Raw genomic sequence first — 16588 nt, forward strand, 5'->3', positions numbered from 1 at the left:
TGACGTGACACGTTGGAGTGTAGGGGTGGAGCTTCCACCTTACAAATCTACAAACATCATAAAGGTTGGGGCAGCGTTTCCCAAACCCGGTCCTGGGGACCCCGAAGGGTTCACATTTAGTTGTTTTTGCCTTACCACTAGACAGCTGATTCAAATAATCAACTCTTCATCAAGCTTTGATTCTTTTAATCAGCTGTGTAGTGTTAGGGCAAAAACCAAAAACCGATTTTGGGCAACGCTGGGTTAGGGCCAAGGGGAAGGAGAGTTGGCACCTCAGGTCCACCCCTGTTCTGTCTGCAGTACCTACCATGCTCAGGTCTACCCCTCTCTCTCTTCTGACTGCAGTACCTACCATGCTCAGGTCTACCCCTGTTCTGTCTGCAGTACCTACCACGCTCAGGTCTACCCCTCTCTCTCTTCTGTCTGCAGTACCTACCACGCTCAGGTCTACCCTCTCTCTCTCTTCTGTCTGCAGTACCTACCACACTCAGGTCTACCCCTCTCTCTCTTCTGTCTGCAGTACCTACCACACTCAGGTCTACCCCTCTTCTGACTGCAGTACCTACCACGCTCATGTCTACCCCTCTCTCTCTTCTGTCTGCAGTACCTACCACACTCAGGTCTACCCCTCTCTCTCTTCTGTCTGCAGTACCTACCACACTCAGGTCTACCCCTCTTCTGACTGCAGTACCTACCACGCTCAGGTCTACCCATCTCTCTCTTCTGACTGCAGTACCTACCACACTCAGGTCTACCCCTCTCTCTCTTCTGACTGCAGTACCTACCACGCTCAGGTCTACCCCTCTTCTGACTGCAGTACCTACCACGCTCTGGTCTACCCATCTCTCTCTTCTGACTGCAGTACCTACCACACTCAGGTCTACCCCTCTTCTGACTGCAGTACCTACCACGCTCAGGTCTACCCCTCTCTCTCTTCTGTCTGCAGTACCTACCACACTCAGGTCTACCCCTCTCTCTCTTCTGACTGCAGTACCTACCACGCTCAGGTCTACCCCTCTCTCTCTTCTGTCTGCAGTACCTACCACGCTCAGGTCTACCCCTCTCTCTCTTCTGTCTGCAGTACCTACCACGCTCAGGTCTACCCCTCTCTCTCTTCTGTCTGCAGTACCTACCACGCTCAGGTCTACCCCTCTTCTGTCTGCAGTACCTACCACACTCAGGTCTACCCCTCTCTCTCTTCTGTCTGCAGTACCTACCACACTCAGGTCTACCCCTCTCTCTCTTCTGTCTGCAGTACCTACCACGCTCAGGTCTACCCCTCTCTCTCTTCTGTCTGCAGTACCTACCACACTCAGGTCTACCCCTCTTCTGACTGCAGTACCTACCACGCTCATGTCTACCCCTCTTCTGTCTGCAGTACCTACCACACTCAGGTCTACCCCTCTCTCTCTCTTCTGATCTGCAGTACCTACCACACTCAGGTCTACCCCTCTCTCTCTTCTGTCTGCAGTACCTACCACGCTCAGGTCTACCCCTCTCTCTCTTGCTGACTGCAGTACCTACCACACTCAGGTTTACCCCTCTTCTGTCTGAAATACCTACCACACTCAGGTCTACCCCTCTTCTGACTGCAGTACCTACCACGCTCATGTCTACCCCTCTTCTGACTGCAGTACCTACCACACTCAGGTCTACCCCTCTCTCTCTTCTGACTGCAGTACCTACCACACTCAGGTCTACCCCTCTCTCTCTTCTGTCTGCAGTACCTACCACACTCAGGTCTACCCCTCTCTCTCTCTTCTGTCTGCAGTACCTACCACACTCAGGTCTACCCCTCTCTCTCTTCTGTCTCCAGTACCTACCACGCTCAGGTCTACCCCTCTCTCTCTTCTGACTGCAGTACCTACCGCACTCAGGTCTACCCCTCTCTCTCTTCTGACTGCAGTACCTACCACGCTCAGGTCTACCCCTCTTCTGTCTGCAGTACCTACCGCGCTCAGGTCTACCCCTCTTCTGTCTGCAGTACCTACCACACTCAGGTCTACCCCTCTCTCTCTTCTGTCTGCAGTACCTACCACGCTCAGGTCTACCCCTCTCTCTCTTCTGTCTGCAGTACCTACCACACTCAGGTCTACCCCTCTCTCTCTTCTGACTGCAGTACCTACCACGCTCAGGTCTACCCCTCTCTCTCTTCTGACTGCAGTACCTACCACACTCAGGTCTACCCCTCTCTCTCTTCTGTCTGCAGTACCTACCACACTCAGGTCTACCCCTCTCTCTCTCTTCTGTCTGCAGTACCTACCACACTCAGGTCTACCCCTCTTCTGACTGCAGTACCTACCACGCTCAGGTCTACCCCTCTCTCTCTTCTGTCTGCAGTACCTACCACGCTCAGGTCTACCCCTCTCTCTCTTCTGACTGCAGTACCTACCACGCTCAGGTCTACCCCTCTTCTGTCTGCAGTACCTACCACGCTCAGGTCTACCCCTCTTCTGTCTGCAGTACCTACCACGCTCTGGTCTACCCCTCTCTCTCTTCTGTCTGCAGTACCTACCACGCTCTGGTCTACCCCTCTCTCTCTTCTGTCTGCAGTACCTACCACGCTCAGGTCTACCCCTCTTCTGTCTGCAGTACCTACCACGCTCTGGTCTACCCCTCTCTCTCTTCTGTCTGCAGTACCTACCACGCTCAGGTCTACCCCTCTCTCTCTTCTGTCTGCAGTACCTACCACGCTCTGGTCTACCCCTCTTCTGTCTGCAGTACCTACCACGCTCTGGTCTACCCATCTCTCTCTTCTGACTGCAGTACCTACCACGCTCAGGTCTACCCCTCTCTCTCTTCTGTCTGCAGTACCTACCACGCTCTGGTCTACCCCTCTCTCTCTTCTGTCTGCAGTACCTACCACACTCAGGTCTACCCCTCTTCTGTCTGCAGTACCTACCACACTCAGGTCTACCCCTCTCTCTCTTCTGACTGCAGTACCTACCACACTCAGGTCTACCCCTCTTCTGTCTGCAGTACCTACCACACTCAGGTCTACCCCTCTCTCTCTTCTGACTGCAGTACCTACCACACTCAGGTCTACCCCTCTTCTGTCTGCAGTACCTACCACACTCAGGTCTACCCCTCTTCTGTCTGCAGTACCTACCACACTCAGGTCTACCCCTCTCTCTCTTCTGTCTGCAGTACCTACCACACTCAGGTCTACCCCTCTTCTGTCTGCAGTACCTACCACACTCAGGTCTACCCCTCTCTCTCTTCTGTCTGCAGTACCTACCACACTCAGGTCTACCCCTCTCTCTCTTCTGTCTGCAGTACCTACCGCGCTCCAGACAGAGGCCATCCAAGAGACACACCGCTGCATGTTGCAGGTCTGCAGGGTGGGCGGGACAAGGGCGTAGGCTGCACAGACGGCGTCCTCCACCACACGGGGCCCTGATGCATCATGGGAGACACACTGCACATTGCGGACCTGGGAGCCGCCGCCACACGACACAGAGCACACGTTCCATTCACCTGTCGTCCAGCTGGGACGGGGAGCAGAGAGACGGGAGTTAATAACTACATGTGATTCAGAGTGGCTACATGTGATTCAGAGTGGCTGCATGTGATTCAGGGTGGCTGCATGTGATTCAGGGTGGCTGCATGTGATTCAGGGTGGCTGCATGTGATTCAGAGTGGCTGCATGTGATTCAGGGTGGCTGCATGTGATTCAGAGTGGCTGCATGTGATTCAGGGTGGCTGCATGTGATTCAGGGTGGCTGCATGTGATTCAGTGGCTGCATGTGATTCAGAGTGGCTGCATGTGATTCAGAGTGGCTGCATGTGATTCAGAGTGGCTGCATGTGATTCAGAGTGGCTGCATGTGATTCAGAGTGGCTACATGTGATTCAGAGTGGCTGCATGTGATTCAGGGTGGCTGCATGTGATTCAGGGTGGCTGCATGTGATTCAGAGTGGCTGCATGTGATTCAGAGTGGCTGCATGTGATTCAGGGTGGCTGCATGAGATTCAGAGTGGCTGCATGTGATTCAGAGTGGCTGCATGTGATTCCACTCTACTGCCTACGTAGCTGCTGCCCACTCTACTGTCTACGTAGCTGCTGCCCACTCTACTGCCTACGTAGCTGCTGCCCACTCTACTGCCTACGTAGCTGCTGCCCACTCTACTGCCTACGTAGCTGCTGCCCACTCTACTGCCTACGTAGCTGCTGCCCACTCTACTGCCTACGTAGCTGCTGCCCACTCTACTGCCTACGTAGCTGCTGCCCACTCTACTGCCTACGTAACTGCTGCCCACTCTACTGTCTACGTAGCTGCTGCCCACTCTACTGCCTACGTAGCTGCTGCCCACTCTACTGCCTACGTAGCTGCTGCCCACTCTACTGCCTACGTAGCTGCTGCCCACTCTACTGTCTACGTAGCTGCTGCCCACTCTACTGCCTACGTAGCTGCTGCCCACTCTACTGCCTACGTAGCTGCTGCCCACTCTACTGCCTACGTAGCTGCTGCCCACTCTACTGTCTACGTAGCTGCTGCCCACTCTACTGTCTACGTAGCTGCTGCCCACTCTACTGTCTACGTAGCTGCTGCCCACTCTACTGCCTACGTAGCTGCTGCCCACTCTACTGCCTACGTAGCTGCTGCCCACTCTACTGTCTACATAGCTGCTGCCCACTCTAATGCCTACGTAGCTGCTGCCCACTCTACTGCCTACGTAGCTGCTGCCCACTCTACTGTCTACGTAGCTGCTGCCCACTCTACTGCCTACGTAGCTGCTGCCCACTCTACTGTCTACGTAGCTGCTGCCCACTCTACTGTCTACGTAGCTGCTGCCCACTCTACTGCCTACGTAGCTGCTGCCCACTCTACTGCCTACGTAGCTGCTGCCCACTCTACTGTCTACGTAGCTGCTGCCCACTCTACTGTCTACGTAGCTGCTGCCCACTCTACTGTCTACGTAGCTGCTGCCCACTCTACTGTCTATGTAGCTGCTGCCCACTCTACTGTCTACGTAGCTGCTGCCCACTCTACTGTCTACGTAACTGCTGCCCACTCTACTGTCTACGTAGCTGCTGCCCACTCTACTGTCTACGTAGCTGCTGCCCACTCTACTGCCTACGTAACTGCTGCCCACTCTACTGCCTACGTAGCTGCTGCCCACTCTACTGTCTATTTAACTGCTGCCCACTCTACTGCCTACGTAGCTGCTGCCCACTCTACTGTCTATTTAACTGCTGCCCACTCTACTGTCTACGTAGCTGCTGCCCACTCTACTGTCTACGTAGCTGCTGCCCACTCTACTGTCTACGTAGCTGCTGCCCACTCTACTGTCTATTTAACTGCTGCCCACTCTACTACTGCCTACATAACTGCTGCCCACTCTACTGTCTACGTAGCTGCTGCCCACTCTACTGTCTACGTAGCTGCTGCTCAGTGTCCCCACTGCTCTGCTCTCATTGACATGGAGGTGGAAACTTCATGTTTTACACTAAAGATATGGTCGACATGTTCCAACTATGCATTCCGTGCCTCAAGCGTAATTTCCTGCTATTTTTTCATGTTGTAGCCTAAACAAAATACATGATCGACATCGATTTCTACAAACTTTGTTTTCTGCTGTGACAGTATATTTAGGAAAGCATATCAAACACATGTAGAACATACAGGCAGTCAAAATAGGGACTCTTTTATCATTTTATCATTGTCATTGGCTAGTTCTTTTTTCAGCAACTCTCACTACGATAAAGCAGAATAACTATGTAGATTATCATCACCAATAGGAGACAGTCTAAAGCAGAATAACTATGTAGATTATCATCACCAATAGGAGACAGTAACTATGTAGATTATCATCACCAATAGGAGACATTAACTATGTAGATTATCATCACCAATAGGAGACATTAACTATGTAGATTATCACCACCAATAGGAGACAGTCTAAAGCAGAATAACTATGTAGATTATCATCACCAATAGGAGAGTCTAAAGCAGAATAACTATGTAGATTATCACCACCAATAGGAGACAGTCTAAAGGAGAATAACTATGTAGATTATCATCACCAATAGGAGACAGTCTAAAGCAGAATAACTATGTAGATTATCCTCACCAATAGGAGCCAGTCTAAAGCAGAATAACTACAGTGGGGAGAACAAGTATTTGATACACTGACAATTTTGCAGGTTTTCCTACTTACAAAGCATGTAGAGGTCTGTAATTTTTATCATAGGTACACTTCAACTGTGAGAGAAGGAATCTAAAACAAAAATCCAGAAAATCACATTGTATGATTTTTAAGTAATTAATTTGCATTTTATTGCATGACATAAGTATTTGATACATCAGAAAAGCAGAACTGAATATTTGGTACAGAAACCTTAGTTTGCAATTACAGAGATCATAGGTTTCCTGTAGTTCTTGACCAGGTTTGCACACACTGCAGCAGGGATTTTGGCCCACTCCTCCATACAGACCTTCTCCAGATCCTTCAGGTTTCGGGGCTGTCGCTGGGCAATACGGACTTTCGGCTCCCTCCAAAGATTTTCTATTGGGTTCAGGTCTGGAGACTGGCTAGGCCACTCCAGGACCTTGAGATGCTTCTTACAGAGCCACTCCTTAGTTGCCCTGGCTGTGTGTTTCGGGTCGTTGTCATGCTGGAAGACCCAGCCACGACCCATCTTCAATGCTCTTACTGAGGGAAGGAGGTTGTTGGTCAAGATCTCGCGATACATGGCCCCATCCATCCTCCCCTCAATACGGTGCAGTCGTCCTGTCCCCTTTGCAGAAAAGCATCCCCAAAGAATGATGTTTCCACCTCCATGCTTCACGGTTGGGATGGTGTTCTTGGGGTTGTACTCATCCTTCTATTCCTCCAAACACGGCGAGTGGAGTTTAGAGCAAAAAGCTCTATTTTTGTCTCATCAGACCACATGACCTTCTCCCATTCCTCCTCTGGATCATCCAGATGGTCATTGGCAAACTTCAGACGGGCCTGGACATGCGCTGGCTTGAGCAGGGGGACCTTGCGTGCGCTGCAGGATTTTAATCCATGACGGCGTAGTGTGTTACTAATGGTTTTCTTTGAGACTGTGGTCCCAGCTCTCTTCAGGTCATTGACCAGGTCCTGCCGTGTAGTTCTGGGCTGATCCCTCACATTCCTCATGATCATTGATGCCCCACGAGGTGAGATCTTGCATGGAGCCCCAGACCGAGGGTGATTGACCGTCATCTTGAACTTCTTCCATTTTCTAATAATTGTGCCAACAGTTGTTGCCTTCTCACCAAGCTGCTTGGCTATTGTCCTGTAGCCCATCCCAGCCTTGTACAGGTCTACAATTTATCCCTGATGTCCTTACACAGCTCTCTGGTCTTGGCCATTGTGGAGAGGTTGGAGTCTGTTTGATTGAGTGTGTGGACAGGTGTCTTTTATACAGGTAACGAGTTCAAACAGGTGCAGTTAATACAGGTAATGAGTGGAGAACAGGAGGGCTTCTTAAAGAAAAACTAACAGGTCTGTGAGAGCCGGAATTCTTACTGGTTGGTAGGTGATCAAATACTTATGTCATGCAATAACATGCAAATTAATTACTTAAAAATCATACAATGTGATTTTCTGGATTTTTGTTTTAGATTCCGTCTCTCACAGTTGAAGTGTACCTATGATAAAAATGACAGACCTCTACATGCTTTGTAAGTAGGAAAACCTGCAAAATCGGCAGTGTATCAAATACTTGTTCTCCCCACTGTATGTAGATTATCATCACCAATAGGAGACAGTCTAAAACAGAATAACTATGTAGATTATCATCACCAATAGGAGACAGTCTAAAGCAGAATAACTATGTAGATTATCATCACCAATAGGAGACAGTCTAAAGCAGAATAACTATGTAGATTATCATCACCAATAGGAGACAGTCTAAAGCAGAGTAACTATGTAGATTATCATCACCAATAGGAGACAGTCTAAAGCAGAATAACTATGTAGATTATCATCACCAATAGGAGACAGTCTAAAGCAGAATAACTATGTAGATTATCATCACCAATAGGAGACAGTCTAAAACAGTAACTATGTAGATTATCATCACCAATAGGAGACAGTCTAAAGCAGAGTAACTATGTAGATTATCATCACCAATAGGAGACAGTCTAAAGCAGCAGAATAACTATGTAGATTATCATCACCAATAGGAGACAGTCTAAAGCAGAATAACTATGTAGATTATCATCACCAATAGGAGACAGTCTAAAGCAGAGTAACTATGTAGATTATCATCACCAATAGGAGACAGTCTAAAGCAGCAGAATAACTATGTAGATTATCATCACCAATAGGAGACAGTCTAAAGCAGAATAACTATGTAGATTATCATCACCAATAGGAGACAGTCTAAAGCAGCAGAATAACTATGTAGATTATCATCACCAATAGGAGACAGTCTAAAGCAGAATAACTATGTAGATTATCATCACCAATAGGAGACAGTCTAAAGCAGCAGAATAACTATGTAGATTATCATCACCAATAGGAGACAGTCTAAAGCAGAATAACTATGTAGATTATCATCACCAATAGGAGACAGTCTAAAGCAGAATAACTATGTAGATTATCATCACCAATAGGAGACAGTCTAAAGCAGTAACTATGTAGATTATCACCACCAATAGGAGACAGTCTAAAGCAGCAGAATAACTATGTAGATTATCGTCACCAATAGGAGACAATCTAAAGCAGAATAACTATGTAGATTATCATCACCAATAGGAGACAGTCTAAAGCAGAATAACTATGTAGATTATCATCACCAATAGGAGACAGTCTAAAGCAGAATAACTATGTAGATTATCATCACCAATAGGAGACAATCTAAAGCAGAATAACTATGTAGATTATCATCACCAATAGGAGACAGTGTAAAGCAGAATAACTATTTAGATTATCATCACCAATAGGAGTTAGTATTTCACCATACAGACCAAGGAGGGAAACCCCAGTATTTCACCATACAGACCAAGGAGGGAAACGCCAGTATTTCACCATGCAGACCAAGGAGGGAAACCCCAGTATTTCACCATACAGACCAAGGAGGGAAACCCCAGTATTTCACCATACAGACCAAGGAGGGAAACCCCAGTATTTCACCATACAGACCAAGGAGGGAAACCCCAGTATTTCACCATACAGACCAAGGAGGGAAACCCCAGTATTTCACCATACAGACCAAGGAGGGAAACCCCAGTATTTCACCATACAGACCAAGGAGGGAAACCCCAGTATTTCACCATACAGACCAAGGAGGGAAACCCCAGTATTTCACCATACAGACCAAGGAGGGAAACCCCAGTATTTCACCATACAGACCAAGGAGGGAAACCCCAGTATTTCACCATACAGACCAAGGAGGGAAACCCCAGTATTTCACCATACAGACCAAGGAGGGAAACCCCAGTATTTCACCATACAGACCAAGGAGGGAAACCCCAGTATTTCACCATACAGACCAAGGAGGGAAACCCCAGTATTTCACCATACAGACCAAGGAGGGAAACCCCAGTATTTCACCATACAGACCAAGGAGGGAAACCCCAGTATTTCACCATACAGACCAAGGAGGGAAACCCCAGTATTTCACCATACAGACCAAGGAGGGAAACCCCAGTATTTCACCATACAGACCAAGGAGGGAAACCCCAGTATTTCACCATACAGACCAAGGAGGGAAACCCCAGTATTTCACCATACAGACCAAGGAGGGAAACCCCAGTATTTCACCATACAGACCAAGGAGGGAAACCCCAGTATTTCACCATACAGACCAAGGAGGGAAACCACAGTATTTCACCATACAGACCAAGGAGGGAAACCACAGTGTCTTTATGATGTAACAGAACAATACTACAACTATGTCCCACACTAGCACACTACGTGTTATGCATTGCCAATCTCTCCTACTATGTAGTGCACATGCTAAGAGCTTTGGGACACAAACATTACACTATGTTAACAGACACAGACAGACAGCAACCCAGCTTAGGGATCAGTGGTCAGGGGTTAAGGGTTAGGGGTCGTAGTTCATGGAAGGGACCTCTGATGCAATTCTAGCATCAAATACTTTCACTCTCTCAGTGGAGAGGAACTTTATCTTAAAACTGCTCAACGAAAAGGGAGTAAAAGGAAGGAGGTGGGAAGAGGAGGATAAGGGAGGAAGCAGGGAGAAGGTGAGAAGAGGAGGAGGATAAGGGAGGAAGCAGGGAGATGGTGAGAGGAGGAGGATAAGGAAGGAAGCAGGGAGAAGGTGAGAGGAGGAGGATAAGGGAGGAAGCAGGGAGAAGGTGAGAAGAGGAGGATAAGGGAGGAAGCAGGGAGAAGGTGAGATGAGGAGGATAAGGGAGGAAGCAGGGAGAAGGTGAGAAGAGGAGGAGGATAAGGGAGGAAGCAGGGAGACGGTGAGAAGAGGAGGATAAGGGAGGAAGCAGGGAGAAGGTGAGAGGAGGAGGATAAGGGAGGAAGCAGGGAGAAGGTGAGAGGAGGAGGATAAGGGAGGAAGCAGGGAGAAGGTGAGAAGAGGAGGATAAGGGAGGAAGCAGGGAGGTGAGAGGAGGAGGATAAGGGAGGAAGCAGGGAGAAGGTGAGAAGAGGAGGATAAGGGAGGAAGCAGGGAGAAGGTGAGAAGAGGAGAATAAGGGAGGAAGCAGGGAGACGGTGAGAGGAGGAGGATAAGGGAGGAAGCAGGGAGAAGGTGAGAGGAGGAGGATAAGGGAGGAAGCAGGGAGAAGGTGAGAGGAGGAGGATAAGGGAGGAAGCAGGGAGAAGGTGGGAGGAGGAGGATAAGGGAGGAAGCAGGGAGAAGGTGAGAGGAGGAGGATAAGGGAGGAAGCAGGGAGAAGGTGAGAGGAGGAGGATAAGGGAGGAAGCAGGGAGAAGGTGGAAGAAGGAGGATAAGGGAGGAAGCAGGGAGGAGGTGGAAGAAGGAGGATAAGGGAGGAAGCAGGGAGAAGGTGAGAAGAGGAGAGCGTGAGGAGAGTTGGATAGAAGGTGAGAAGAGGAGAGAGTGAGGAGAGTTGGATAGAAGGTGAGAAGAGGAGAGAGTGAGGAGAGTTGGATAGAAGGTGAGAAGAGGAGAGCGTGAGGAGAGTTGGATAGAAGGTGAGAAGAGGAGAGAGTGAGGAGAGTTGGATAGAAGGTGAGAAGAGGAGAGAGTGAGGAGAGTTGGATAGAAGGTGAGAAGAGGAGAGAGTGAGGAGAGTTGGATAGAAGGTGAGAAGAGGAGAGCGTGAGGAGAGTTGGATAGAAGGTGAGAAGAGGAGAGAGTGAGGAGAGTTGGATAGAAGGTGAGAAGAGGAGAGAGTGAGGAGAGTTGGATAGAAGGTGAGAAGAGGAGAGAGTGAGGAGAGTTGGATAGAAGGTGAGAAGAGGAGAGAGTGAGGAGAGTTGGATAGAAGGTGAGAAGAGGAGAGAGTGAGGAGAGTTGGATAGAAGGTGAGAAGAGGAGAGAGTGAGGAGAGTTGGATAGAAGGTGAGAAGAGGAGAGAGTGAGGAGAGTTGGATAGAAGGAATGAAAAGTTGGATAGAAGGAATGAAAAGTAGGAGGAGACGAGGGAAGGGAGGAGAGTCGAGGTGCGTTCAGTTCACTGGAATGTTCCAGAATGTAAAAACGTACTGAACGCAGCCCTGGATAGAAGAAGGGAGGAGAGAAGGAGAGAGAGAGAGAGGGAGAGGGAGAGGGAGAGGGAGAGAGGGAGAGAGAGGAGAGAGAGAGAGAGAGAGAGAGAGAGAGAGAGAGAGAGAGAGAGAGAGAGAGTTTGGATCTCTGAGCTGGATGGTTGCCCCTTGCCTTTGTTCTGGGTCCCGACATGGAAGAACAGGCGTCAACACTAAACACTAAACACAGACTCACACTGAACTCAAACACATCCCAGGGAGTTGTGCCATATTCTAAATGTGTGTTAGATGTGTAGAGACTTAACTATAAAATAAACTGTTTTTGTTCCAAACGGCACCCTATTCCCTAGATAGTGCACAAGAGCCCATAGGGCCTTGGTCAAAAGTAGTGCACTATATAGGGCTCTGGTCAAAAGTAGTGCACTATATAAGGCTCTGGTCTAAAGTAGTGCACTATATAGGGCTCTGGTCTAAAGTAGTGCACTATATAGGGCTCTGGTCTAAAGTAGTGCACTATATAGGGAATAGGGTTCCATTTGGATACGTCCTTGATCTCTGGTATACAACCCCCCCTGTGTTTGAGGTCAGAGGTTAAACTACAGCTTTTTGGAGCAGCGGGCCACCGTAGGCCCTGTGTTACCTGTACACATATGTTCTGGGCCTTTCAGAGGGCGTCCACACATGTGGCTGATACAGGTATGCCATCCTTTATGAACAGGGACAACAACAACATTACCCACAACAGTGAGACCAGAGAGAGAGCAGACCTGAGAGAGAGGAGAGGGGAGACCAGAGAGAGGAGAGAGGAGACCAGAGAGAGGAGAGGAGACCTGAGAGAGGACACCGGATAGAAGCAAGAGGAGACCAGACAGAGGAGACCAGACAGAGGAGACCAGAGAGGGGAGACCAGAGAGAGGAGAGGACACCAGAGAGAGGAGAGAGGAGACCTGAGAGAGAGGAGAGGGGAGACCAGAGAGAGGAGAGGAGACCTGAGAGAGGAGAGAGGAGAAAGGAGACCAGAGAGAGGAGATCAGAGAGAGAGGAGACCAGAGAGAGAGGAGACCAGAGAGAGAGGAGATCAGAGAGAGGAGAGACCAGAGAGAGAGGAGACCAGAGAGAGAGGAGACCGGAGAGAGGAGACCAGAGAGAGAGGAGACCAGAGAGAGGAGACCGGAGAGGGGAGACCAGAGAGAGAGAGGAGACCAGAGAGAGAGGAGACCAGAGAGAGAGGAGACCAGAGAGAGAGGAGACCAGAGAGAGAGGAGACCAGAGAGAGAGAGGAGACCAGAGAGAGAGGAGACCAGAGAGAGAGGAGACCAGAGAGAGAGGAGACCAGAGAGAGGAGACCAGAGAGAGAGGGGACCAGAGAGAGAGGAGACCAGAGAGAGAGAGGAGACCAGAGAGAGAGGAGACCAGAGAGAGAGGAGACCAGAGAGAGAGGAGACCAGAGAGAGAGGAGACCAGAGAGAGGAGCCAGACCATAGAGTGAGAAAGAGGGCTCGGACCTGCCCATGCTGTCACTGAAGCCATTGTGGCACAGATACAAGGATGGGCCCCCTTTCTATCTCTATGGCCCAGCCAGACAGCTCCTGTATGGACACACAAACCTACTGAACCCAGGTTATCACGACTAACAAGATTACACTGGACTGTTCTCCTAATGATAGGCTCCATCCATTCTCAGCATAATTGCAAATTCCAGAAACGTTCCCAAAGTTCCCAGGTTTTCGGAAGGAGGAGGGAGCAGGGAGGAGGAGGGAGCAGGGAGGAGGGAGCAGGGAGGAGGGAGGAGGAAGCAGGGAGGAGGAGGGAGCAGGGAGGAGCAGGGAGGGCCTCCACCGACTGGGATTCCTGAAGAACCCGTGTGAACTTTGGGAAAGATCTGGGCCCATATCCATTAAGCATCTCAAAGCACTGATCTAGGATCTGTCCATATCATCTTATTCATTCTGATCTAAACGGCAACACTAACTCTGAGACGCTTCGTGAATCAGTCTTAACAGGTCAGTCATAATAAAGTATCACTCCACCATGTCAGCTTCCCATACATACAGTCTTCCTCATCACAGTGGCCTTGATAGGTACAGTCTGTTAGGCATACAGTAACTGGGGTCCGTCTCAAAGTACAGCGCAGACACTCCAACATACTGGACGTGGAAATCAGCGCATTCATCGCTGAGCTAGGACGCAAAGGCGACTGACTGACTTCTGTCTAAGAAAATACAATCAACGTTGCTATCAGACTTACTTTGATGTGCATGACTGTAACTCACGTCACTTTCCTTGAACAGTGTCTTGTTCATTTCCCAAAAAGGAGTTATTGTGAAATGTAGAGCCTTGTGGGAAGTGGCTGACTCACCTGTGAGTCTGAGGACACTGCTGAGTGTTGCAGGTGCGGTTGGTGAGGGGGCGTGGCAAGGCGGAGCACAGGTAGTCTGGGTAGGCCTCGTTATCGATGGCACAGAACACCAGACGAGACTGGTACCCTGGTGGAGGGAGCAGGAAGAGGAATCAGTCCAGCAGGGATGCTAAAGGAAGACTATGTCCAAGGATACTTTTGTCGAAAACAAACAGCATTAACTATTGTTGAGTGGAACAAGAAGAACAAGAAGAAGAACAAGAAGAACAAGAAGAACAAGACGAACAAGAAGAAGAACAAGAAGAAGAACAAGAAGAACAAGACGAACAAGAAGAACAAGACGAACAAGAAGAAGAACAAGAAGAAGAACAAGAAGAAGAACAAGACAAACAAGACAAACAAGACAAACAAGAATAAGAAGAACCAGAACAAGGGATGTGCAAAGGACAAGTCAAATCGAGGAAGAACATGAGGTAGAAAACAAAAAGACTCCAGTGACAGACTAGAGTAAGGACATGTACCTGAGCCACACTCTCTGCTGCAGGCAGACCAGGAGCCGAAGCTCCAGTAGTATCCCTCTCTGGAGTGACCGTTAGGGAGGTAGTACTCGTACTCTACTCCCTGGTTGTGTTCCTGGCTGATCAACTGGGGGGGGAGAGACGGAGACAGAAGGAAATCATCTGGGGATCTGTTTCAACACTGGTATATTTGATGAAAGATTACCGTTACTGACACTGATTTTGCAAATAGGGTCGGCATCTCAAAATACACTACATGACCAAAAGTATGTGGACACCTGCTCATCATACATCTCTTTCCAAAATCGTGGGCATTAATATGGAGTTGGTCCCCCCCTTTGCTGCTATTACAGCCTCCACTCTTCTGGGAAGTCTTTCCACTAGATGTTGGAACATTGCTGTGGGGGACTTACTTCCATTCAGCCACAAGAGCATTAGTGAGGTCGGGCACTGATGTTGGGCGATTAGGCCTGGCACGCAGTCGGCGTTTCAAATTCATCCCAAAGGTGTTCGATGGGGTTGAGGTCAGGGCTCTGTTCAGGCCAGTCAAGTTCTTCCACACAGATTTTGACAAACCATTTCTGTATGGATCTCGCTTTGTGCACAGGGGCCTTGTCGTGCTGAAACAGAAAAGGGCCTTCCCCAAACTGTTGCCACAAAGTTGGAAGCACAGAATCATCTAGAATGTCATTGTATGCTGTAGTGTTAAGATTTCACTTCACTGGAACTAAGGGGCCTAGCCTGAACCATGAAAAACAGCCCCAGACCATTATTCCTCCTCCACCAAACTTTACAGTTGGCAATATGCTTTCGGGCATGTAGCGTTCTCCTGGCATCCGCCAAACCCAGATTCGTCCGTCGGACTGTCAGATGGTGAAGCATGATTCATCACTCCAGAGAACGTGTTTCCACTGCTCCAGAGTCCAATGGCGGCGAGCTTTACACCACTCCAGCCAACGCTTGGCATTGCACATGGTGATCTTAGGCTGCTCGGCCATGGAAACCCATTTCACGAAGCTCCCGACAAACAGTTCTTGTGCTGAGGTTGCTTCCAGAGGCAGTTTGGAACTTGGTAGTGAGTGTTGCAACCGAGGACAGACAATTTTTACACGCTACCCGCTTCAGCACTCAGTGGTCCCGTTCTGAGAGCTTGTGTGGCCTACCACTTCGTGGCTGAGCCGTTGTTGCTCCTAGACGTTTCCACTTCACAATAACACCATTTATAGTTGACTGGGGCAGCTCTAGCAGGGCAGAAATTTGACATACTGACTTATGACGATCCTATGACGGTGCCACGTTGAAAGTCACTGAGCTCTTCAGTAAGGCCATTCTACTGCCAATGTTTGTCCATGGAGATTGCATGGCTGTGTGTCAGCAAACGGGTGTGGCTGAAATAGCCGAATCCACTCATTTGAAGGGGTGTCCACATACTTTTGTATATAAAGTGTAGTTGGGAGTCTGGTCCCAGGTCTGTAGGAGTTGTCTTGGCAACTCCTATGGTCGTTGTTAGCCAGACAAACAGACTATATATCTGGGAGTCTGTATCAACAATGGTATGTAGAAATGTACCCTTACTACTCAGGATTATACACACTTAGAAAAAATGGTTCGTAAATAGTTCTTCAACTGTCTCCATAGGAAAACCCTTTTGAGTTCCATGTAGAATCCTCTGTGGGTAGGGTTCTACCTGGAACCAAAACGGGTTCTCCAAAGGGTTCTCCAAAGGGTTCTCCAAAGGGTTCTCCTATGGAGACAGAACCTTTTCTTCTAAGAGTCTAGTACCAGATAGCGTCTATTTTTCAATATTTTACTTGCAAAATGTAACTGTACTTAAGAAACATAAACCCAAATGTTTCAGGTCGATGACACCTGATGTGTTTCATCTCTAGTGATTTACCATGTAGGCTGTGTGTGTGTGTGTGTGTGTGTGTGTGTGTGTGTGTGTGTGTGTGTGTGTGTGTGTGTGTGTGTGTGTGTGTGTGTGTGTGTGTGTGCGTGTGTGTGTGTGTGTGTGTGTGTGTGTGTGTGTGTGTGTGTGTGTGTGTGTGTGTGTGTGTGTGTGTGTGTGTGTGTGTGTGTGT

General features: G+C 48.9%; 1 protein-coding gene across 1 annotated transcript in view; it reads right to left on the reverse strand.

Annotated features, from left to right (window-relative positions):
• The window catches only part of paplna (papilin a, proteoglycan-like sulfated glycoprotein), a 95912-nt gene that overhangs the window by 28787 nt on the left and 50537 nt on the right, over positions 1-16588 (reverse strand). The window contains exons 10-12 of the mRNA XM_071366904.1: positions 14511-14634; positions 13990-14116; positions 3284-3488 (exon numbers count right to left, since the gene is read on the reverse strand). Coding sequence (XP_071223005.1) covers positions 3284-3488; positions 13990-14116; positions 14511-14634 — 456 coding nt within the window. The remainder of the gene's footprint in view (positions 1-3283; positions 3489-13989; positions 14117-14510; positions 14635-16588) is intronic.

The sequence above is a fragment of the Salvelinus alpinus genome, chromosome 25 (genome assembly GCF_045679555.1).
Source record: "Salvelinus alpinus chromosome 25, SLU_Salpinus.1, whole genome shotgun sequence".
In the NCBI taxonomy this organism is placed as follows: Eukaryota; Metazoa; Chordata; class Actinopteri; order Salmoniformes; family Salmonidae; genus Salvelinus; species Salvelinus alpinus.